General features: G+C 47.1%; 1 protein-coding gene across 1 annotated transcript; it reads right to left on the bottom strand.

Annotated features, from left to right (window-relative positions):
* Nucleotides 1-3,543: 3,543 nt before the first annotated feature.
* Nucleotides 3,544-18,319, bottom strand: LOC148377717 (uncharacterized). The gene is made up of 12 exons (XM_088368158.1): nt 18,228-18,319; nt 18,004-18,050; nt 17,803-17,880; nt 16,068-16,238; nt 15,867-15,944; nt 14,132-14,302; nt 13,931-14,008; nt 11,998-12,086; nt 4,781-4,810; nt 4,423-4,590; nt 4,234-4,310; nt 3,544-3,766 (listed from the first exon to the last, which is right to left on the bottom strand). Exons 3-10 carry the CDS (start codon nt 17,803-17,805, stop codon nt 4,563-4,565), a joined length of 648 nt encoding a protein of 215 aa, XP_088224284.1. The 5' UTR covers nt 17,806-17,880; nt 18,004-18,050; nt 18,228-18,319; the 3' UTR covers nt 3,544-3,766; nt 4,234-4,310; nt 4,423-4,562.
* Between the last annotated feature and the right edge of the window lie 6,475 nt (nt 18,320-24,794).

Genomic DNA, 24,794 nt, shown 5'->3' on the forward strand with positions numbered 1-24,794 from the left:
GATGACTGCGCTGAGCTCAGCGATTTTCAGATGAAACCGTCGCGTGTCCCGATCCTCCTGAGACTGAAAACGCCCCGCAACACACACACACAAGCACTCGTTCAAAGTTCAAAACTGTTTTTGTGCTACCTTCCTCCAGCAACGAACTAAGTCATGCGTACTGCAAGTGTGTGATGAGGTGGCTTACGCAATGAAGAGGATTGCTAGTAGCGGCGTTGACCCCACTTCCAGGGTAGTTTAGGCCCGCCCTTTGGGAATCCCTCAGGGCAGCGATCTGCTGCTCGGCAGCCTGAGTCTGCAGCTGAAGGCGGTGGACGTGGCCGGCCCCAGGGCTTCATCCAAAACACTAACCGCTCTGTCTTTCAGCTTGATCTCATCCGTCTGGATGTACAAACGGGGAGCGCTCAGGCAGGCGGGCAAACTCATTTGCCAGAATTGTGACAAAAACAAAGAGAGCAACCGGCCAATTTTTTTCTGGAATCGACTAGAACACCTTTGCTGTGACAAAAGCGAAGCGAGCAACCGGACATTTTCTTCTTGTGAAATAGAATAGAATAGAATGCCTTAGGTGTCATTGCACTGCAGGTATACAACGAAATTGGGAACATAGCCACGCACCGCGCATCTGATCAGTCCTACCAGTCGGCGGATCTCCCTCTCGCAGTCTCTCTTGGTTCGGCTCAGCTCCTCCCGATGCTGGTGATGAGCCGATCGGAGCTCGGCCGCTCGGGACTGCCAGGCCTGCTGGGCCGCTGCCAGGGCTTCTTCCGCGCTCCTGGTGGAGGCGACACCGCTCGGTCTCCCGACACCGCCGCGTCTCCTCCACCTCCGCCAGCAAAGCGCCCCCCCTCCTCACCTGAGCAGACATTGCGCCACACCGGGCCGTTGAGACCGCAACGGAGCACCGCGACGCTTACTGGGGACAAGCTACACAATACGGTAGCGGCCGCATCGAAGCCCGACGTGGCGTGCGGATAGTCAGACACGGATAGAGCGGATCACCTTGTCCATGGAGCCGTCCCTCAGGCTGAGGACCAAGGCATTCAGTCGCTGGATCTCTCCATCTTTGATTTTGATCACTCTCATCAGCTCCATTTCATGCTGCCGCAGTAATGTCTCCCTGGTAATGGCTAACTCTTTCTGCTTCTCCTCATGGAGTTTGCTTTTGAGTTCCGTCATGGCGGCGGTGGCACGGTGGTGCTCCGCCCGCAGGTCCTGACTTCTCTCTCTCTCCAGACAGCTGACCTGACATGACTTAGACTTAGACAAACTTTATTGTCATCTTGTCTGCACATGGTGCATACAAAACGAAATTCCGTTGCATACGTCTTACAACAAAGTAGTGATATTGCAGTTGAATAGAAGTAACATATCCTATGAAAATATATATATATACATATATACTATATATATATATATATATATATTAAAAATAAGTATAAAGTGCAGCAGTGATAATTATGCAATAGTGCAAGTAGGCAAAACAGTATTCAAGAGTGTGCAGAGGAATGCTAAACCATGTATTAAACTTCTATTTAAAGGGTTTATACAAGTTCAGTAAAGTTGGTAGTGCGAGATAGTGCAAGATAGAGGTCCGTAGTGTCATAAAGTACAGTTCTGTGAATGTGTGATGCAGAGTTCAGTTTAGAGCTCAACAGTTCTAGTGTTCAACAGTCTGATGACAGCAGGGAAAAAGCTGTTGCAGAACCTGGTGGACCTGCAGCGGATGCTGCAAACCTCTTCCCAGAGGGCAGCAGGGAGAACAGTCCATGGTGGGGGTGTGATGGGTCATTGATGATGTTACGGGCACGGGACATGCAGCGCTGAGATGAAATGTCCTGAATGGAGGGAAGAGGAGCCCCTATGATCCTCTCTGCTGTCCTCACCACTCTCCTCACGTTCTTCCAATCGGAGGCGGTGCAGCCTCCACACCACACAGAGAGACAGCTTGTCAGAATGCTCTCTATGGTGCTCCTGTAGAACGTCCTCATGATGGGTGGGGGCAGGTGGGCTCTCCTCATCCTCCGCAGGAAGTACAAGCGCTTCTGTGCCCTCTTGACCAGTGCCGTAGTGTTCATAGTCCAGGTGAGGTCTTCTGTGATGTGGACCCCCAGGAATTTGGTGGTGCTGACCACCTCCACAGCTGAGCTGTTGATGATCAGTGGAGCGTGGTGAGGCTGTTTTTTCCTGAAGTCGACGATGATCTCCTTCATCTTCTCCTCATTCAGGATCAGGCTGTTTTCTCTGCACCAGCCCACCAGCTGCTCCACCTCCTCTCTGTAGTCCAGGTCGTTGTTGTCTCTGATGAGCCCCACCACCGTTGTGTCGTCTGCTGACTTCACGATGTGATTGGTGGTGAACCTGAGGACGCAGTCGTGTGTCATCAGGGTGCACAGCAGGGGGCTCAGGACGCAGCCCTGAAGGGAGCCTGTGCTGAGGGTGATGACATCAGAGGTGTTCTGTCCGACCCGGACTGACTGAGGTCTGTTGGTGAGGAAGTCTAGCAGCCAGTTGCGAAGGGGGGTGTTGAAGCCCAGGTGTTCCAATTTTCCTACCAGATGCTGTGGGATGATGGTGTTAAACGCTGAGCTGAAGTCCAGGAACAGCCTCCGCACATGGGTGTTCTTCTCCTCCAGGTGAGCCAGGCTCAGGTGAAGAACGGAGGAGATGGCGTCCTGAGTGGAGCGGTTTTGCCGGTCGGCAAACTGGAACGGGTCAAATAATAGGGGGAGTCTGGAAACGATGTGACCTTTAAGCAGCCTTTCGAAGCACTTCATCATAACCGGAGTCAGTGCAACAGGCCGGTAATCATTAAATGAGGTGATTTGAGGTTTCTTCGGCACCGGAATGATGGAGGCAGTCTTAAAGCACGCCGGCACTGTGGCTTGGCCCAGCGAGGTGTTAAAAATGTCTGTGATGACCCCAGCCAGATGACTTGCACATTCCCTGAACACACGCCCAGGAATGTTGTCGGGGCCAGGGGCCTTACAGGGGTTGACTCTCCTCAGGGTCTTCAACACATCGGCGGAGTCAAGGCAGAGTACCTCCTCTTCCTGATGGGGGACAGTTTTAACTGCTGGAGTGCCGTTTAGTGCCTCGAACCTCCCAAAGAAGTTATTTAGACCATTTAGAAAGTCAGCATCAACTACACCCACCGGGGGGGGGGGAGGGTGAGTTGTAGTCTGTAATCGCCCGTATGCCTTGCCACATACTCCTGATGTTTTTGACGTCGTGGAAACGATCCTGAAATTTTCGACTGCGGTCTCGCTTCGCTATCCTGATGGCACGGTTCAAGTTGGCTCTCGCTGTCCTCAGTGTCTCCTTGTCGCCAGACTTGAAGGCAGAGTTCCGCGCTCGTAGCGTTTGACGTACCTCCTCAGTCATCCAGGGTCGTTGGTTGCCCCGGGTGATGATATTCTTAGTGGTGCTGACGTCCTCGGTGCATTTGTTGATGTAGGCTGACACAGTCATGGCACACGCATGTCTAATCTACATCGGGAAAACTGGGAGGGAGGGAGGGAGGCAGGCAGGGAGGCAGGCAGGGAGGCAGGCAGGGAGGCAGGCAGTGTCTGTCTGTTGAGGTTTTCACCTTGTTCTTCTCCTGCTGAAGTTCTAACTGGACGTCCATCAGTTTGGTTCTCAGCTCGTCATTGGCGGCCTGAAGGGCGTCCGTTCGCTCCGCCTTGGCCCGCCCTGCCGGAGCTCGTTTGGACATCTCTTACTCGAGTCTCGCCCGGTCGTCAGTCAGAGATCACAACATTTGTACCTGGAGAGCACAAACGCAGCGCTGTTTTCCACTGGCTTCGAACTCAACTTCAATCGGTACCGTAACTTACAACATCATAAACATAGAACTAGCTTGACTTATTCATTGAATAAATGCATTTGGTTCTTCAAAACTGCATCACGCAACATAGCGTGACCGAGACGGCCGTTATCCACCTGCGTGAAGTTATTTGGTGAAATGAATGAGATGTTTAAGACACCATCGTTCTGTCTCTATGTAGATGAAGGTAAATAATCGATTGCTGAAGGTCCAAAGGTGTTGTGATAAACAAATAAACATATTAGTGATTAGTGACATATTTGTGATAAACATATTAGGCAGGATAATCACATATGTTAACGTGACTGCCCACACTGTATTTATTTATGGTTATTTGTTAAATCGAGTACTGTTAGACATGAAATAGGAAGTGTTTAACATAAATGGAAGACGAAAGGGGTACTCACCATTGTAGCTCCTGCTGGTCAATGATACGAGCCTCTTCTTGCAGTGGAAAACATACAGCCAACAAACACCGTGGAACCTAAAGGAATGAAATTAAACATTAACATTTAGCCTCAACCAACATTCACAGATACAACGCAACGCAAACTACACAAACGTAAATCTTTTTAAACACAATGAGTTGTACTTACCGTGTACGCTCTAGACGGTCCACTTGCAAGCGGAAAATAAAGATATTTCTGTTGATAATCGTCGTGTTTGTATCCGGTGTCTCGCTCAAGGCCATTGCGCCCACAGATTTGAATTTTGGCGAGAGTTCAGCCTATTGACGTCATTTCCGCGGTGTAATACCCGTATATCTGAAACGGCAAAGTTAAGAGTAGAGTTAAATAAAGTTTTTAGTCAACGCAATAATTTACAACCGTTGACCAGTCGAAATAATCGTCGAAATTTGGCGTCTGTGGCTGGAAGCAGACGCCGAGTTCGACATTCCTCCCAAACGCCACACTCCCTTGCTTTTCAGGGCTAAAAAAAAACAGTTGTAATTACCTTGAACGCTCTAGACGGTCAAGTTGCAAGCTGAAAACAAAAATATTTGCCTTGTTAGTCATCGTGTTACTAACAGCTGTGTCTTGTTTGCCAGAACTGCCGCTTTCCTACTTCCTGTTGCAAGCCACGCCCACGGATTATAATTTTGCCGTGAGTTCCGCCTATTGACGTCATGTCCGCGTCACATGACTGCGACGTAATATTATCTAAAACTGTTTGTGCGGTATTGTGTTGTTCTGTGCGGTATTGTGTTATTCTGTGCGGCGTCGTGTTGTTCTGTGCGGCGTCGTGTTGTTCAGTGCGACGTCGTGTTGTTCAGTGCGGCATGGTGTTGTTCAGTGCGGCATGGTGTTGTTCAGTGCGGCATGGTGTTGTTCAGTGCGGCATAATGTTGTTCAGTGCGGCATAATGTTGTTCAGTGCGGCATGGTGTTGTTCAGTGCGGCATGGTGTTGTTCAGTGCGGCATGGTGTTGTTCAGTGCGGCATAATGTTGTTCAGTGCGCCATAATGTTGTTCAGTGCGGCATGGTGTTGTTCAGTGCGGGATGGTGTTGTTCAGTGCAGGATGGTGTTGTTCAGTGCGGCATGGTGTTGTTCAATGCGGCATGGTGTTGTTCAGTGCGGGATGGTGTTGTTCAGTGCGGCATGGTGTTGTTCAGTGCGGCATAATGTTGTTCAGTGCGGCATGGTGTTGTTCAGTGCGGCATGGTGTTGTTCAGTGCGGCATGGTGTTGTTCAGTGCGGAATGGTGTTGTTCAGTGCGGCATGGTGTTGTTCAGTCCGGGATGGTGTTGTTCAATGCGGGATCGTGTTGTTCAGTGCGGGGTGGTGTTGTTCAGTGCGGGATGGTGTTGTTCAGTGCGACATAATGTTGTTTAGTGCGGCATGGTGTTGTTCAGTGCGGGATGGTGTTGTTCATTGCGGCATGGTGTTGTTCAGTGCGGCATGGTGTTGTTCAGTGCGGCATGGTGTTGTTCAGTGCGGCATGGTGTTGTTCAGTGCGGCATGGTGTTGTTCAGTGCGGAATGGTGTTGTTCAGTGCGGCATGGTGTTGTTCAGTCCGGGATGGTGTTGTTCAATGCGGGATCGTGTTGTTCAGTGCGGGGTGGTGTTGTTCAGTGCGGGATGGTGTTGTTCAGTGCGGCATGGTGTTGTTCAATGCGGCATGGTGTTGTTCAGTGCGGGATGGTGTTGTTCATTGCGGCATGGTGTTGTTCAGTGCGGCATGGTGTTGTTCAGTGCGGCATAATGTTGTTCAGTGCGGCATGGTGTTGTTCAGTGCGGCATGGTGTTGTTCAGTGCGGCATGGTGTTGTTCAGTGCGGCATGGTGTTGTTCAGTGCGGCATAATGTTGTCCAGTGCGCCATAATGTTGTTCAGTGCGGCATGGTGTTGTTTAGTGCGGGATGGTGTTGTTCAGTGCGGGATGTTGTTGTTCAGTGCGGCATGGTGTTGTTCAGTGCGGAATGGTGTTGTTCAGTGCGGCATGGTGTTGTTCAGTGCGGGATGTTGTTGTTCAATGCGGGATCGTGTTGTTCAGTGCGGGGTGGTGTTGTTCAGTGCAGGATGGTGTTGTTCAGTGCAGGATGGTGTTGTTCAGTGCGGCATGGTGTTGTTCAATGCAGGATCGTGTTGTTCAGTGCAGCATAATGTTGTTCAGTGCAGCATGGTGTTGTTCAGTGCGGCATGGTGTTGTTCAATGCGGCATGGTGTTGTTCAGTGCGGGATGGTGTTGTTCAGTGCGGCATGGTGTTTTTCAGTGCGGCATAATGTTGTTCAGTGCGGCATGGTGTTGTTCAGTGCGGCATGGTGTTGTTCAGTGCAGGATGGTGTTGTTCAGTGCGGCATGGTGTTGTTCAATGCAGGATCGTGTTGTTCAGTGCAGCATAATATTGTTCAGTGCAGCATGGTGTTGTTCAGTGCGGCATGGTGTTGTTCAATGCGGCATGGTGTTGTTCACTGCGGGATGGTGTTGTTCAATGCGGGATCGTGTTGTTCAGTGCGGCATAATGTTGTTCAGTGCAGCATGGTGTTGTTCAGTGCGGCATGGTGTTGTTCAGTGCGACATAATGTTGTTTAGTGCGGCATAATGTTGTTCAGTGCGGCATAATGTTGTTCAGTGCGGCATGGTGTTGTTCAGTGCGGCATGGTGTTGTTCAGTGCGGCATGGTGTTGTTCAGTGCAGGATGGTGTTGTTCAGTGCGGCATGGTGTTGTTTAATGCGGCATGGTGTTGTTCAGTGCGGGATGGTGTTGTTCAGTGCAGGATGGTGTCGTTCAGTGCGGCATGGTGTTGTTCAGTGCGGAATGGTGTTGTTCAGTGCGGCATGGTGTTGTTCAGTGCGGCATGGTGTTGTTCAGTGCAGGATGGTGTTGTTCAATGCGGGATCGTGTTGTTCAGTGCGGCATGGTGTTGTTCAGTGCGGCATGGTGTTGTTCAGTGCGGCATAATGTTGTTCAGTGCGGCATGGTGTTGTTCAGTGCGGCATGGTGTTGTTCAGTGCGGCATGGTGTTGTTCAGTGCGGCATGGTGTTGTTCAGTGCGGCATAATGTTGTCCAGTGCGCCATAATGTTGTTCAGTGCGGCATGGTGTTGTTTAGTGCGGGATGGTGTTGTTCAGTGCAGGATGGTGTTGTTCAGTGCGGCATGGTGTTGTTCAATGCGGCATGGTGTTGTTCAGTGCGGGATGGTGTTGTTCAGTGCGGCATGGTGTTGTTCAGTGCGGCATAATGTTGTTCAGTGCGGCATGGTGTTGTTCAGTGCGGCATGGTGTTGTTCAGTGCGGCATGGTGTTGTTCAGTGCGGCATGGTGTTGTTCAGTGCGGAATGGTGTTGTTCAGTGCGGCATGGTGTTGTTCAGTGCGGGATGGTGTTCAATGCGGGATCGTGTTGTTCAGTGCGGGGTGGTGTTGTTCAGTGCAGGATGGTGTTGTTCAGTGCAGGATGGTGTTGTTCAGTGCGGCATGGTGTTGTTCAATGCAGGATCGTGTTGTTCAGTGCAGCATAATGTTGTTCAGTGCAGCATGGTGTTGTTCAGTGCAGGATCGTGTTGTTCAGTGCAGCATAATGTTGTTCAGTGCAGCATGGTGTTGTTCAGTGCGGCATGGTGTTGTTCAATGCGGCATGGTGTTGTTCAGTGCGGGATGGTGTTGTTCAGTGCGGCATGGTGTTTTTCAGTGCGGCATAATGTTGTTCAGTGCGGCATGGTGTTGTTCAGTGCGGCATGGTGTTGTTCAGTGCGACATAATGTTGTTCAGTGCGGCATAATGTTGTTCAGTGCGGCATGGTGTTGTTCAGTGCGGCATGGTGTTGTTCAGTGCGGCATGGTGTTGTTCAGTGCGGCATGGTGTTGTTCAGTGCAGGATGGTGTTGTTCAGTGCAGGATGGTGTTGTTCAGTGCAGGATGGTGTTGTTCAGTGCGGGATGGTGTTGTTCAGTGCGGGATGGTGTTGTTCAGTGCGGCATGGTGTTGTTCAGTGCGGAATGGTGTTGTTCAGTGCGGCATGGTGTTGTTCAGTGCGGCATGGTGTTGTTCAGTGCAGGATGGTGTTGTTCAATGCGGGATGGTGTTGTTCAGTGCGGGATGGTGTTGTTCAGTGCAGGATGGTGTTGTTCAGTGCGGCATGGTGTTGTTCAATGCGGCATGGTGTTGTTCAGTGCAGGATGGTGTTGTTCAGTGCGGCATGGTGTTGTTCAATGCGGCATGGTGTTGTTCAATGCGGCATGGTGTTGTTCAGTGCGGCATGGTGTTGTTCAGTGCGGCATGGTGTTGTTCAGTGCAGCGTAATGTTGTTCAGTGCGGCATGGTGTTGTTCAGTGCGGAATGGTGTTGTTCAGTGCGGCATGGTGTTGTTCAGTGCAGGATGGTGTTGTTCAGTGCGGCATGGTGTTGCTCAGTGCGGCATGGTGTTGTTCAGTGCGGGATGGTGTTGTTCATTGCGGCATGGTGTTGTTCATTGCGGCATGGTGTTGTTCAGTGCGGCATGGTGTTGTTCAGTGCGGCATAATGTTGTTCAGTGCGCCATAATGTTGTTCAGTGCGGCATGGTGTTGTTCAGTGCGGGATGGTGTTGTTCAGTGCAGGATGGTGTTGTTCAGTGCGGCATGGTGTTGTTCAGTGCGGCATGGTGTTGTTCAGTGCGGCATAATGTTGTTCAGTGCGGCATAATGTTGTTCAGTGCGGGATGGTGTTGTTCAGTGCGGCATAATGTTGTTCAGTGCGGCATAATGTTGTTCAGTGCGGCATGGTGTTGTTCAGTGCGGCATGGTGTTGTTCAGTGCGGAATGGTGTTGTTCAGTGCGGCATGGTGTTGTTCAGTGCGGGATGGTGTTGTTCAATGCGGGATCGTGTTGTTCAGTGCGGGGTGGTGTTGTTCAGTGCAGGATGGTGTTGTTCAGTGCAGGATGGTGTTGTTCAGTGCGGCATGGTGTTGTTCAATGCAGGATCGTGTTGTTCAGTGCAGCATAATGTTGTTCAGTACAGCATGGTGTTGTTCAGTGCGGCATGGTGTTGTTCAATGCGGCATGGTGTTGTTCAGTGCGGGATGGTGTTGTTCAGTGCGGCATGGTGTTTTTCAGTGCGGCATAATGTTGTTCAGTGCGGCATGGTGTTGTTCAGTGCGGCATGGTGTTGTTCAGTGCAGGATGGTGTTGTTCAGTGCGGCATGGTGTTGTTCAATGCAGGATCGTGTTGTTCAGTGCAGCATAATGTTGTTCAGTGCAGCATGGTGTTGTTCAGTGCGGCATGGTGTTGTTCAATGCGGCATGGTGTTGTTCACTGCGGGATGGTGTTGTTCAATGCGGGATCGTGTTGTTCAGTGCGGCATAATGTTGTTCAGTGCAGCATGGTGTTGTTCAGTGCGGCATGGTGTTGTTCAGTGCGACATAATGTTGTTTAGTGCGGCATAATGTTGTTCAGTGCGGCATAATGTTGTTCAGTGCGGCATGGTGTTGTTCAGTGCGGCATGGTGTTGTTCAGTGCGGCATGGTGTTGTTCAGTGCAGGATGGTGTTGTTCGATGCGGGATCGTGTTGTTCAGTGCGGCATGGTGTTGTTCAGTGCGGCATGGTGTTGTTCAGTGCGGCATAGTGTTGTTCAGTGCGGCATGGTGTTGTTCAGTGCGGCATGGTGTTGTTCAGTGCGGCATGGTGTTGTTCAGTGCGGCATAATGTTGTCCAGTGCGCCATAATGTTGTTCAGTGCGGCATGGTGTTGTTTAGTGCGGGATGGTGTTGTTCAGTGCAGGATGGTGTTGTTCAGTGCGGCATGGTGTTGTTCAATGCGGCATGGTGTTGTTCAGTGCGGGATGGTGTTGTTCAGTGCGGCATGGTGTTGTTCAGTGCGGCATAATGTTGTTCAGTGCGGCATGGTGTTGTTCAGTGCGGCATGGTGTTGTTCAGTGCGGCATGGTGTTGTTCAGTGCGGCATGGTGTTGTTCAGTGCGGAATGGTGTTGTTCAGTGCGGCATGGTGTTGTTCAGTGCGGGATGGTGTTGTTCAATGCGGGATCGTGTTGTTCAGTGCGGGGTGGTGTTGTTCAGTGCAGGATGGTGTTGTTCAGTGCAGGATGGTGTTGTTCAGTGCGGCATGGTGTTGTTCAATGCAGGATCGTGTTGTTCAGTGCAGCATAATGTTGTTCAGTGCAGCATGGTGTTGTTCAGTGCGGCATGGTGTTGTTCAATGCGGCATGGTGTTGTTCAGTGCGGGATGGTGTTGTTCAGTGCGGCATGGTGTTTTTCAGTGCGGCATAATGTTGTTCAGTGCGGCATGGTGTTGTTCAGTGCGGCATGGTGTTGTTCAGTGCGGCATGGTGTTGCTCAGTGCGGCATGGTGTTGTTCAGTGCGGGATGGTGTTGTTCATTGCGGCATGGTGTTGTTCAGTGCGGCATGGTGTTGTTCAGTGCGGCATGGTGTTGTTCAGTGCGGCATAATGTTGTTCAGTGCGCCATAATGTTGTTCAGTGCGGCATGGTGTTGTTCAGTGCGGGATGGTGTTGTTCAGTGCAGGATGGTGTTGTTCAGTGCGGCATGGTGTTGTTCAGTGCGGCATAATGTTGTTCAGTGCGGCATAATGTTGTTCAGTGCGGCATAATGTTGTTCAGTGCGGGATGGTGTTGTTCATTGCGGCATGGTGTTGTTCAGTGCGGCATGGTGTTGTTCAGTGCGGCATGGTGTTGTTCAGTGCGGGATGGTGTTGTTCAGTGCAGGATGGTGTTGTTCAGTGCGGCATGGTGTTGTTCATTGCGTTATGGTGTTGTTCATTTCGGCATAATGTTGTTCAGTGCGGCATAATGTTGTTTAGTGCGGCATGGTGTTGTTCAGTGCGGGATGGTGTTGTTCAGTGCGTTATAATGTTGTTCAGTGCGGCATGGTGTTGTTCAGTGCGGCATGGTGTTGTTCAGTGCGGCATGGTGTTGTTCAGTGCGGCATAATGTTGTTCAGTGCGGCATAATGTTGTTCAGTGCGGCATGGTGTTGTTCAGTGCGGGATGGTGTTGTTCAGTGCGGGATGGTGTTGTTCAGTGCGGCATGGTGTTCAATGCGGAATGGTGTTGTTCAGTGCAGGATGGTGTTGTTCAGTGCGGCATGGTGTTGTTCAGTGCGGCATAATGTTGTTCAGTGCGGCATGGTGTTGTTCAGTGCGGCATGGTGTTGTTCAGTGCGGCATGGTGTTGTTCAGTGCGGCATAATGTTGTTCAGTGCGGCATGGTGTTGTTCAGTGCGGCATGGTGTTGTTCAGTGCGGCATAATGTTCAGTGCGGCATAATGTTGTTCAGTGCGGCATGGTGTTGTTCAGTGCGGGATGGTGTTGTTCAGTGCAGGATGGTGTTGTTCAGTGCGGCATGGTGTTCAGTGCGGGATGGTGTCTTTCAGTGCGGCATGGTGTCGTTCAGTGCGGCATGGTGTCTTTCAGTGCGGCATGGTGTCGTTCAGTGAGGCATGGTGTTGTTCAGTGCGGCATGGTGTTGTTTAGTGCGGCATGGTGTTGTTCAGTGCGGGATGGTGTTGTTCAGTGTGGCATGGTGTTCAGTGCGGCATGGTGTTGTTCAGTGCGGTATCGTGTTGTTCAGTGCGGTATCGTGTTTCTCAGTGCGGTATCGTGTTGTTCAGTGCAGTATCGTTGTGTTGTTCGTATTGTGTTTAACACTTAGCCTCTAACACTTAGCCTCTAACACTTAGCCTCTAGCATCTAGAAGGTAAATAAATAGGAAGGAAGGACTCACCGGTGACGTCTTCGCCCACGTCCAAGCGTTGTACTTTGTATTTTCATCCTTCTGACAGTGGAAAACATAGCCAACAAACACCGTGGAACCTAAACGAATGAAAGAAAACTATCATTTGGCCACAACCAACATTCACAGATACAACACAATGTGACGTGCGGGGTTGAGGTTAAAGGTTGAGTGAAGGGCCCTCGTTTTAAACTACTTTTTTGAAAAGGATTGGGAACAAGTAAGACGTATTTAATTTATTTAATGGGAAGTAGTAAGAGCTATTGAATTTAATCTATGTATTATATTCTATTGTATTGTATTCTGTTGTATTATTTTGGATTGTATTCACACTAACCCCACTAAAACTTCAGCCCACAAAAACTCGCCTCTGGCGCCTAGCCTCTGGCACTTAGCCTCTAACACTTAGCCTTTAACACTTAGCCTTTAACACTTAGCCTTTAACACTTAGCCTAGAAGGTGAATAAATAGGGTTAAAGGTTGAGTGAAGGGACCTCGTTTTAAACTACTTTTTTGTAAAGGAGTGGGAACAAGTAAGACGTATTTAATTTATTTAATGGGAAGTAGTAAGACTTATTAAATTTATTTAATCTACTTTTCTTCCCAGGCAAAATTTGATGTGCTGCAATTCCAAATTTCCAAAGTGAATGAAGGAATGAAGTCCTTTAAATTATGATTTTGTATAAATACTAGGCATTAACACAAAATCGACGGCACAAAATGGGCAGACTTTACTTGTTTGAAAAGGACTGGTTACAAGACAGACTTTTTTAATTTATTTAATGGGAAGAAGACTTATTTAGTTTAATTGATCTATTTTTGTTCCCTGGCAAAATTCGATTTGCTGCAATTCCAAATTTCCAAAGTGAATGAAGGAAAGAAGTCGTTTAAATTATGATTTTGTTTAAATACTAGGCATAGACACAAAATCTACGGCACAAAATGGGCAGACTTTACTTGTTTGAAGAGGACTGGTTACAAGACAGACTTTTCTGATTTATTTAATGGGAAGAAGACTTATTTAGTTTATTTAATCTATTTTTGTTCCCTGGCAAAATTGGATTTGCTGAAATTGTATTTTGCCAAATCTTGCCTTGAGACCTGATAGGAAGTATTAAACGCTTAGTTAAATCAATACAAGTTGGTAATAAGAGCGAGTAATGTTGGTTGAACCGATGAATGAAGGTTGAAAGCAATTTAAATTATGACTTTGTATAAATACTAGATATTAACAGAACATCTACTGCGCGAAATGGGCAGAGTTTACTTGTTTGAGAAGGAGTGGCTTATTCAAAACTAAGATTTATTTAATCTGTTTGTTCCCAGGCAAAATTGGATGTGATGCAATTCCAAATTTCACCACATGATGGTGCCCAATTTTGACTTCATAGGACATATTAAACACTTAGCTTGTTATTATGTTCAAGGTAATCAGATTTGTTTATTATTCTAATGGCCTCTTCAAAACTATTCTGGATTACTACTTTGGATCTATTCTACATTACTTGGCAACAACATACTCTGTAACAGATTAGGCAGTATAATCATATCTGTTAACTTGAGAGTGCCCACACTCAATCTACTTATCGTGATGTGTTAAATCAATTACTGTTAGACATTATTTGTCTGATAATCTACCAAATCTTTGAATTGAAGAATTTGTGATTTAATCAATAGCTTGTTGTTATGTTAAGGGTAATCAGACTTGTATATAATTCTAATGAACTTCTTTTGAAAACTATTCTGAATTACAACTTTGGATCTTATATTACTTTGCAACAATCTACTCCGTGACAGATTAGGCAGTATAATCACATATGTTAACTTCAGTGCCCACACTGTATTTATTTATGGTTATTTGTTAAATCAAGTACTGTTAGACATGAAATAGGAAGTGTTTAACATAAATGTTATGGCTACTCACCATTGTAGCTCGCTCCTGGTCAATGATACGAGCCTCTTCTTGCAGTGGAAAACTTGCAGCCAACAAACACCGTGGAACCTAAAGGAATGAAATTAAACATTAACATTTCGCCTCGACCAATTTTCACACGTACAACGCAACGCGGCTACACTTCTGCTATTACAAACGTAAATCTCCTTAAACACAATGAGTGTTACTTACCGTGTACGCTCTAGACGGTCCAGTTGCAAGCAGAAAATAAAGATATTTCTGTTGATAATCGTCGCTGCTCAGTGGCTCACGGCCATCGCGCCAACAGATTTGAATTTTGGCGGAGGTTCGGGCAATTACGTCATATCCACGGCACATGACTGCGACGTAATACCCGCTTATCTGAAACGGCAGTTAAAAGTAGAGTTACATCAAGTTTTCTTGGAACCTAAACGAATGAAAGAAAACTATCATTTGGCCACAACCAACATTCACAGATACAACACAACGTGCGGGGTTGGGGTTAAAGATTGAGTGAAGGGCCCTCGTTTTAAACTACTGTTTTGAAAAGGAGTGGGAACAAGTAAGACGTATTTAATTTATTTAATGGGAAGTAGTAAGACTTATTAAATTTATTTAATCTACTTTTCTTCCCAGGCAAAATTTGATGTGCTGCAATTCCAAATTTCCAAAGTGAATGAAGGAATGAAGTCCTTTAAATTATGATTTTGTATAAATACTAGGCATTAACACAAAATCGACGGCACAAAATGGGCAGACTTTACTTGTTTGAAAAGGACTGGTTACAAGACAGACTTTTTTAATTTATTTAATGGGAAGAAGACTTATTTAGTTTAATTGATCTATTTTTGTTCCCTGCCAAAATTCGATTTGCTGCAATTCCAAATTTCCAAAGTGAATGAAGGAAAGAAGTCGTTTAAATTATGATTTTGTTTAAATACTAGGCATAGACACAAAATCTACGGCACAAAATGGGCAGACTTTACTTGTTTGAAGAGGACTGGTTACAAGACAGACTTTTCTGATTTATTTAATGGGAAGAGGACTTATTTAGTTTATTTAATCTATTTTTGTTCCCTGGCAAAATTGGATTTGCTGAAATTGTATTTTGCCAAATCTCGATTTGAGACCTGATAGGAAGTATTAAACGCTTAGTTAAATCAATACAAGTTGGTAATAAGAGCGAGTAATGTTGGTTGAACCGATGAATGAAGGTTGAAAGCAATTTAAATTATGACTTTGTATAAATACTAGATATTAACAGAACATCTACTGCGCAAAATGGGCAGAGTTTACTTGTTTGAGAAGGAGTGGCTTATTCAAAACTAAGATTTATGTAATCTGTTTGTTCCCAGGCAAAATTGGATGTGATGCAATTCCAAATTTCACCACATGATGGTGCCCAATTTTGACTTCATAGGACATATTAAACACTTAGCTTGTTATTCTGTTCAAGGTAATCAGATTTGTTTATCATTCTAATGGCCTCTTCAAAACTATTCTGGATTACTACTTTGGATCTATTCTACATTACTTGGCAACAACATACTCTGTAACAGATTAGGCAGTATAATCACATATGTTAACTTGAGAGTGCCCACACTCAATCTACTTATCGTGATGTGTTAAATCAATTACTGTTAGACATTATTTGTCTGATAATCTACCAAATCTTTGAATTGAAGAATTTGTGATTTAATTAATAGCTTGTTCAGGGTAATCAGACTTGTATATAATTCTAATGGCCTTCTTTTGAAAACTATTCTGAATTACAACTTTGGATCTTATATTACTTTGCAACAATCTACTCCGTGACAGATTAGGCAGTATAATCACATATGTTAACTTCAGTGCCCACACTGTATTTATTTATGGTTATTTGTTAAATCAAGTACTGTTAGACATGAAATAGGAAGTGTTTAACATAAATGTTATGGCTACTCACCATTGTAGCTCGCTCCTGGTCAATGATACGAGCCTCTTCTTGCAGTGGAAAACTTGCAGCCAACAAACACCGTGGAACCTAAAGGAATGAAATTAAACATTAACATTTCGCCTCGACCAATTTTCACACGTACAACGCAACGCGGCTACACTTCTGCTATTACAAACGTAAATCTCCTTAAACACAATGAGTGTTACTTACCGTGTACGCTCTAGACGGTCCAGTTGCAAGCAGAAAATAAAGATATTTCTGTTGATAATCGTCGCTGCTCAGTGGCTCACGGCCATCGCGCCAACAGATTTGAATTTTGGCGGAGGTTCGGGCAATTACGTCATATCCGCGGCATTTGACTGCGACGTAATACCCGCTTATCTGAAACGGCAGTTAAAAGTAGAGTTACATCAAGTTTTCTTGGAACCTAAACGAATGAAAGAAAACTATCATTTGGCCACAACCAACATTCACAGATACAACACAACGTGCGGGGTTGAGGTTAAAGATTGAGTGAAGGGCCCTCGTTTTAAACTACTGTTTTGAAAAGGAGTGGGAACAAGTAAGACGTATTTAATTTATTTAATGGGAAGTAGTAAGACTTATTAAATTTATTTAATCTACTTTTCTTCCCAGGCAAAATTTGATGTGCTGCAATTCCAAATTTCCAAAGTGAATGAAGGAATGAAGTCCTTTAAATTATGATTTTGTATAAATACTAGGCATTAACACAAAATCGACGGCACAAAATGGGCAGACTTTACTTGTTTGAAAAGGACTGGTTACAAGACAGACTTTTTTAATTTATTTAATGGGAAGAAGACTTATTTAGTTTAATTGATCTATTTTTGTTCCCTGCCAAAATTCGATTTGCTGCAATTCCAAATTTCCAAAGTGAATGAAGGAAAGAAGTCGTTTAAATTATGATTTTGTTTAAATACTAGGCATAGACACAAAATCTACGGCACAAAATGGGCAGACTTTACTTGTTTGAAGAGGACTGGTTACAAGACAGACTTTTCTGATTTATTTAATGGGAAGAGGACTTATTTAGTTTATTTAATCTATTTTTGTTCCCTGGCAAAATTGGATTTGCTGAAATTGTATTTTGCCAAATCTCGATTTGAGACCTGATAGGAAGTATTAAACGCTTAGTTAAATCAATACAAGTTGGTAATAAGAGCGAGTAATGTTGGTTGAACCGATGAATGAAGGTTGAAAGCAATTTAAATTATGACTTTGTATAAATACTAGATATTAACAGAACATCTACTGCGCAAAATGGGCAGAGTTTACTTGTTTGAGAAGGAGTGGCTTATTCAAAACTAAGATTTATGTAATCTGTTTGTTCCCAGGCAAAATTGGATGTGATGCAATTCCAAATTTCACCACATGATGGTGCCCAATTTTGACTTCATAGGACATATTAAACACTTAGCTTGTTATTATGTTCAAGGTAATCAGATTTGTTTATCATTCTAATGGCCTCTTCAAAACTATTCTGGATTACTACTTTGGATCTATTCTACATTACTTGGCAACAACATACTCTGTAACAGATTAGGCAGTATAATCACATATGTTAACTTGAGAGTGCCCACACTCAATCTACTTATCGTGATGTGTTAAATCAATTACTGTTAGACATTATTTGTCTGATAATCTACCAAATCTTTGAATTGAAGAATTTGTGATTTAATTAATAGCTTGTTCAGGGTAATCAGACTTGTATATAATTCTAATGGCCTTCTTTTGAAAACTATTCTGAATTACAACTTTGGATCTTATATTACTTTGCAACAATCTACTCGGTGACAGATTAGGCAGTATAATCACATATGTTAACTTCAGTGCCCACACTGTATTTATTTATGGTTATTTGTTAAATCAAGTACTGTTAGACATGAAATAGGAAGTGTTTAACATAAATGTTATGGCTACTCACCATTGTAGCTCGCTCCTGGTCAATGATATGAGCCTCTTCTTGCAGTGGAAAACTTGCAGCCAACAAACACCGTGGAACCTAAAGGAATGAAATTAAACATTAACATTTCGCCCGGACCAACATTCACACGTACAACGCAACGCGGCTACACTTCTGCTATTACAAACGTAAATCTCCTTAAACACAACGAGTGTTACTTACCGTGTACGCTCTAGGCAAAATTGGATGTGATGCAATTCCAAATCTATCTGAAACGGCAGTTAAAAGTAGAGTTACATCAAGTTTTCTTTTTTAATCAACACAATCATTTACAACCGTTGACCAGAAAGAATCGTCGAAATTCGACGTCCCCCACAAACGCCACGCTCACTCGCTTTTCAGGGCAACAAAAGTACTTCTTTTTAAAAACGATGAGTTGTACTTACCGTGTACGCTCTGGACGGTCCAGTTGCAAGCAGAAAATAAAAATATTTCTCTTGTTAGTCGTATGTTACCATCCGCTGTGTCTTTGTCAACATCGCCGCCATTTTCCTACTTCCTGCTGCGAGCCACGCCCACGGATTTAAATTTGGGCGGAAGCTCTTTCCATTGGCGTCGTTTTCGCGTATAGCAAATCCGATTGGTTGGGAAGGGGGCACGGTTATGCAGCCGAGGAGTCCTGTGATCGGTGGGATGTAAAGTAGGCGTCGACGTCACGTCCGCGTCACGTGACCACGACGTGGCAGACGTCAAATAGCAACCGCTGTTTTGTTTAGTAGACTTACAGTTGTTATGCATTGACATAATGGCGCACACACCAAATAGATTTAAATAAATTAAATAATTCTTCTGCCCACTCTCTTTTAAACAAGTTAACTCTCCCCGCGGATTTGAATTCCGGCGAAAGTTACGCCCATCGACGTCACGTATGTCACGTGACCACGACGTGGCAGATGTCATATAGCAACCGCTGTTTTGTTTAGTAGATTTACAGTTGTTATGCATTGGCATAATGGTGTGCACTCAAAATAGATTTAAATAAATTAAATATTTCTTCTGCCTACTCCCTTTTAAACAAGTTAACTCTGCCCACGTCCATTGACGTCTTGTCTGCGTCACGTGACCACGACGTAGCGACGTCATATAGTAACCGCTGTTTTGACCAGTAGACTTAGTTATTATGCGTTGACATAATGGCGCACTGGTTAGCATGGCCACCTCTTAAGCATGATGATGCGGGTTCGACGCCTGATCAATGTTAGCATGGAGTGAGCTGAAGTGCATGGCGCTGAAGATTTGAATCTTTGAAATGCGCTGAGGTCTGACATATCAGGCAGAATGGTTTGCCATCACGTTCAACAAAAAATAGAAACTTTCCCACTCTGATTAAAACGTCCTGTGTTCATCTACGTATTTTCGTTTTGCTGTGCATCTTTTCCCTGCCATTTCGAGAGCCCAATTGACACTCATAGTTTAAAGAAATGTGTTTGCCCATCCTACTTTGTGGAATTTCACCACATGCGCTTTTGACCAAAATACCAAATTGAACTCAAGTGAAGCCAACACGCACAACCCCCCCCCCCCCCCCCCCCACACACACACACACACACACACAAATGTTGATATGAACATAAAAGAGCCGCATGCGGTTCGGGAGTTGCGGCTTGGCCAAACCTGTACTATACAACTTTATTTGTATAAAATTTTCACAACAGCTGTCACACAAACAAAGCGGGAAAAACCGAAGACGTGCGTGTTCCGCCCACGCTGGATTTATTTGCACCTTTGAAAAGACACCGTATTGCCGCAGATGTGGCAAAGAGTACTTTTGGGCATCTGAGACGGAAGGATGTCCAAAGCATCACGTCACCTGCTCTGGTAGGCATGGTGGTGGGACGTTGAGGTCAACCGCTTTGGGGTTGGCTGACTCTTTGATCGCAGGATGCCACACACTTGAAGACAGAAGCAGAAAAGCAGAGCTAAATGCAAAATGTACTCACCGGTGACTCCAATTTTTTTCCCCCCTGAAGAAACAGCTGGACGGGTGGCCCCGGCTGGCCAGTGGGACTCTTGTTATTCTGACCCTTTTTAGTGCGCGTTTGGGGCAACAACCGTTTTTTGTGGCGCTCTCTTCTGGTTCAAAAGTGCCCTGCATGTGAATTTGCTTTTCCTGCCTTCTGATTGGATGAGCGCCGGTGTGACGCGGTGCCTCTGTCACCGTGGCGGGGGGTATACGTTGGCATCGGAGCGTCTGCCAACGTCTGAGACCGGCTGGCAGTGTATCGGAGGTGTCGAGTGCGGTGCCGCTGGAGCTCACTCACCAGCTGGTGTTAGGGCCACAGAATGAAGGCCAAGGAGAAGAATAGAAAGAGAAACAGAAACTTCTCCTCCAATTGTTTGATTTGTCTCTTCTGAGCTTCGATGAATTCTTTCAGCTCTTTGTTCCTCTAGGACGGACAAATGGAAAGTGGCATTCAAAAGCCAGTAAGCGTGCAAGTAAGTGCCGGGCTGGCTTTGGGCCCTTACCTGTTGCGCGCTGTGCAGCAGATCCATTCTCTCTTGGAGGATGCAAGCGTCGCGCTCCCTCAACTCGCACATCAGGGCTCGCTTCCATTGGTCCACGGCGCTCCTAAGCTCTTCTCTCTGATCCGCCGTCAGCACGTCATTCACGCCAGCGTGGCTGGCTTTTTCGCCGTCCGTGGCGGGGCAGTCCCGCTGCGGTAGCGCCTCGTACAACATGGCCTCCAGCTCCAGGATCCTCTGGGCCGCAATCCTCGTCCATCAGTGGTCCGGCGGGAGATTTGAGGGCGGCTTACCTTATGAGCCTGGTCCATGGAACACTTCCTGAAGTCCAACTCTTCATCCAGGTAGCCCTTCTGCTTGCAGAACATATCCTAGCACAGCTCAAGGTCAGAATTGTTGGGGCACATTGCCGGAGTTCCCCTTGGCTGATGTCGCGTGTCTGTCTACCTTCTCACTTTCAATGTCCAACATCTTCTGTTGAAGTGCTGACTTGGTCACTTTGATGTATTCTAACCACTGAGGAAAGGCTGCTGTCACATAAGCAGAATGCGAGAGCGTGCGTGGACGTGCGCGTTACCTTCTCGGCTAGGGTGAGAAGGGTCCTGGCGTGAATCACGACCACCTGCTCCTCGTTGGTGAGATTCTGCAAGAGCCCAAAGGCACAGCGTCAACAAGCTTCTTTCAGCGCAAAGCCTTCCAAAAGTCACATTTGAGCCGCCGAGTCTCGTGGAGTGCGAACATAAGGAGTTCGACATACACTTACGGCGTTATAGCCCAGGATGTCCAGCTTCTTCATCAGATCACTGATGACGATGTCCGGGGGAAAGGCGCAAGGAGCAATGTAAGGTGTTCTGGGACCTCGGGTTAAGGTTAGGGTTGCGAGGGACGCCTTACGTACGCTCACGCCCTCGGCCTCGCAGTAGATCTGCAAAGGGCTGAGGCCGTCTGGGAAACGGACTTGCAGAAACTTCAAGACGGGGGAGCGCCACTCCCTCTCCTGAAAGGCAGAGGCATGCATCCGTCCGTCCGTCCGTCCGTCCGTCCGTCACATCTCTGGCCTCAACACGCTTGTGCGAGTCTTCCCACCTCCAGCTCCAGGATGCGGAACTCAAGCAGTTCGTTTTGGTCTCGGATATCCTGGATGTGCTCTTTCAGACGCGCTTCTTCCGCCTCCATCCGCCTGACCTGAAAAGACAGTCAGACCTCATCTGCGGGGCTTCCCGACAGGTGTGACGCCAAGCGACTCCGCCCAGCGCCTTTCTTTCCGTCACCTTTTCGGCCAACTGCTGATTGCTCTGACGCAGCAGCTGCTTCTCCTCCACCCACTTGACATTCTAGAAGAGACAAACGCGTGGACAGCTTTGGAATGTTGTGTCATTTTCATCCACAAATTCTTTGGTTGACTGGAAAATGACATTTGCTTTTCTCCGCATTTTCCCAGCCACGTTCGGGGGGGGGGGGGGGTTGGTCCAGTAATGCCAGACGGATGAGTGACTGAAGAATGTAGCTATTTTGTCTGAGAAAAAGGTGTGCTCATTGATGAGCTTACCTGTCCTTGTTGCTTCAGCGCTGACTCCAGATCTGCTACTCTGCTTTGATAGTGACCCATTTCTACCATCAGCTTTTCTCTGGTCTGAAAGGAGGAGGAGGGAGGCTCCTCCTCCTCCTTTCAGACCAGAGAACACCCGAGGCTGGGTGAGAACGGGGAGGCTGCGACCCGGCCGGGGGTTGCGGGAAGGGGCGCCACCTTGATCTCCTTCTCGGCGTCGTAGTCCCCTTTCGCTGGTCTGGGCTAGCAGAGCGTAGGCTCGTTGCAGCGCTTGATATTCTTGCGTCAGCTGGCGGTAGCGAAGCTCCGCCTCTTCATGCACACACCAATGCAACACAGCACTAGTACCAGAATCAGTCAGACCGGCGACAAAGCACCCGCGACGCAAAGACGAGTCCGATTCCAGGCTGAAGAGGAATGTTTGGTGCCAATACGCTGGCAGAAATGGCGGGCTACCTCTTCGGGTTCCGTGTCGGGGGTTCTGTCGGTGTGAAAAGACAAGGACGATCCGTCCGAGTCCACCAACACGTCTTCGTCGTAGCCGTAAAATGTTTCGATGACCTGCGGGCGCGGAAGCAAACATCTCTCTGAACAAACTGAAGCGACACCTCACGATGAATCGACGAGAGGAACGATAGCGAGAAAAAGGCCATTTCATCTTGCGCAACACCAAGCAGCCGCAAACAAACAGACTCACCTTGCAGGACCTCACGCTTTGTTCCTCCTCAGAGATTCTCGACGTCGGTATCGTAGCAGCAAATCTCTCTCCTGTCGACACAAATAATCCGCCTTTGAGATTCTTTGGATGCAAAGGGAACGAACGGCTCCGGCGCAGAAACAAACGCGACTCACAATGACATTTCTGACATGAGCTCCTGTCTCCAGAGCCTGAAAAACACGTCACCGGCGATGATTGGAGGGACGCTCGTCTTTTCCAAAAGTGACAACTACAGGGTGTGTCAGGGTTTTCCAGATTATCTTTATCGTATCATTGTGTTGCTTTGACTTTGACTGCGACCTGTAATAAATAATATTATTTATCCCTTATTTATCCCTATCGCTTATCCCTTCCTACACAAAGTCGTAAAACACCCCTTGCTATGTTTTGACTAGAGGTCAAGGGCTTCCTCTATTCAATCCACTCTTACACCCACCCTGTTTCTCTTAATTAAAATGCTCGTGCAGGAGCCGAGAGTCAGACTTCATTCGTACAACGGATGGACTCTCCACCTGCAGGTGTCCAAAAGAACTTACTTGTCTCCCGTGTGGTTCTTGCAAAATAAGTTGGAGCGAGCGCAACTCTAACAGGGTGCATTTTGCCACTAGCTGCCTACGGACAATGACGTCGCGCTCGCGGCTCATGGTTGACGGGCTGAGCAGCCGGGCAAGTCCGTCGTTTTCAGCGCACAGCGAGTGGCAAAGGCGCTGACAAAACGGGAGCTTTGAGCTGCTGAAAACGGCAAAACAAGTCTAAAGCGTGTTCAAACGCGTGCGCACAATGTTCCTGCTTGAAAGGTCGGAATTTAAGGGGCCAATTTTTTGGATGGCGGCCGCCGGCCAAGCTTTGGACGGAAAAGGTTTCCTGGCGACAGCGAGCGAGCGCGGCGCTGCCGTACGTGCACCGAGTCGCCTGCCTGAAGACCTTGGACAAGTCGTCGATGATGTGCCGCTGCTCCACAACTTGAAGGAACTCCATTTCACCGTCCTGCTGGCCGCAACCGCGGTCCAGGTCATTGAGCGAACTAGGCCTTCTCTGTGGAACACAAATGCAGTGGACTCTGTTGGCACGCCGCCGTTGTCCGCGTCGACTTACCAAGCTTGCCATCTCCTCGTTCTCCTGGGTGACAAAGCGCACTTTGTTTTCAAGGCGACACAGCACCAGCGAGAGTTCTTCATTCTTCCTGCTCAGGCGTTTGTTTTTGTACAGGAGTGGCAGAAACTGGCTTTCTGTTTCTCTCAGTCGCTTTAGCTGCAAGCATGAAGTGCGGGATGTGAAAGACGCACAACACGCGGGCCAGAACGTATCCATTCCTTTTGCATCGGTTTGAACGGAATCGTGGCTTTGGCTCCCAATAAAAGACATCTACCAGGCAACCGACTCGCCGCGCCGCTCAACTAATAAGCAAGCGCAATGGGTGCCTCGCTGGATGGCGCGCATCAAACGTAGCGCAAACCTTCAAGCGTGCCGTCAATAAATTACCAGTTCATTGCGCTCTTCAGAAAGCAGGGCGTTTCGATCCTCCAGTTTCCTGATGACTGCGCTGAGCTCAGCGATTTTCAGATGAAACCGTCGCGTGTCCCGATCCTCCTGAGACTGAAAACGCCCCGCAACACACACACACAAGCACTCGTTCAAAGTTCAAAACTGTTTTTGTGCTACCTTCCTCCAGCAACGAACTAAGTCATGCGTACTGCAAGTGTGTGATGAGGTGGCTTACGCAATGAAGAGGATTGCTAGTAGCGGCGTTGACCCCACTTCCAGGGTAGTTTAGGCCCGCCCTTTGGGAATCCCTCAGGGCAGCGATCTGCTGCTCGGCAGCCTGAGTCTGCAGCTGAAGGCGGTGGACGTGGCCGGCCCCAGGGCTTCATCCAAAACACTAACCGCTCTGTCTTTCAGCTTGATCTCATCCGTCTGGATGTACAAACGGGGAGCGCTCAGGCAGGCGGGCAAACTCATTTGCCAGAATTGTGACAAAAACAAAGAGAGCAACCGGCCAATTTTTTTCTGGAATCGACTAGAACACCTTTGCTGTGACAAAAGCGAAGCGAGCAACCGGACATTTTCTTCTTGTGAAATAGAATAGAATAGAATGCCTTAGGTGTCATTGCACTGCAGGTATACAACGAAATTGGGAACATAGCCACGCACCGCGCATCTGATCAGTCCTACCAGTCGGCGGATCTCCCTCTCGCAGTCTCTCTTGGTTCGGCTCAGCTCCTC

Source organism: Syngnathus floridae, unplaced genomic scaffold (genome assembly GCF_059516105.1).
Source record: "Syngnathus floridae isolate MCC-2025c unplaced genomic scaffold, RoL_Sflo_1.0 HiC_scaffold_98, whole genome shotgun sequence".
NCBI lineage: Eukaryota > Metazoa > Chordata > Actinopteri > Syngnathiformes > Syngnathidae > Syngnathus > Syngnathus floridae.

Coding starts and splice junctions, on each gene's coding strand:
- LOC148377717 (XM_088368158.1), bottom strand. Junction 12,087..13,930: donor ACCAGGAGCGAGCTACAATG/GTGAGTAGCCAT, acceptor TCATTCGTTTAG/GTTCCACGGTGTTTGTTGGC. Junction 4,811..11,997: donor CGTGGGCGAAGACGTCACCG/GTGAGTCCTTCC, acceptor TTTTGTTTTCAG/CTTGCAACTTGACCGTCTAG.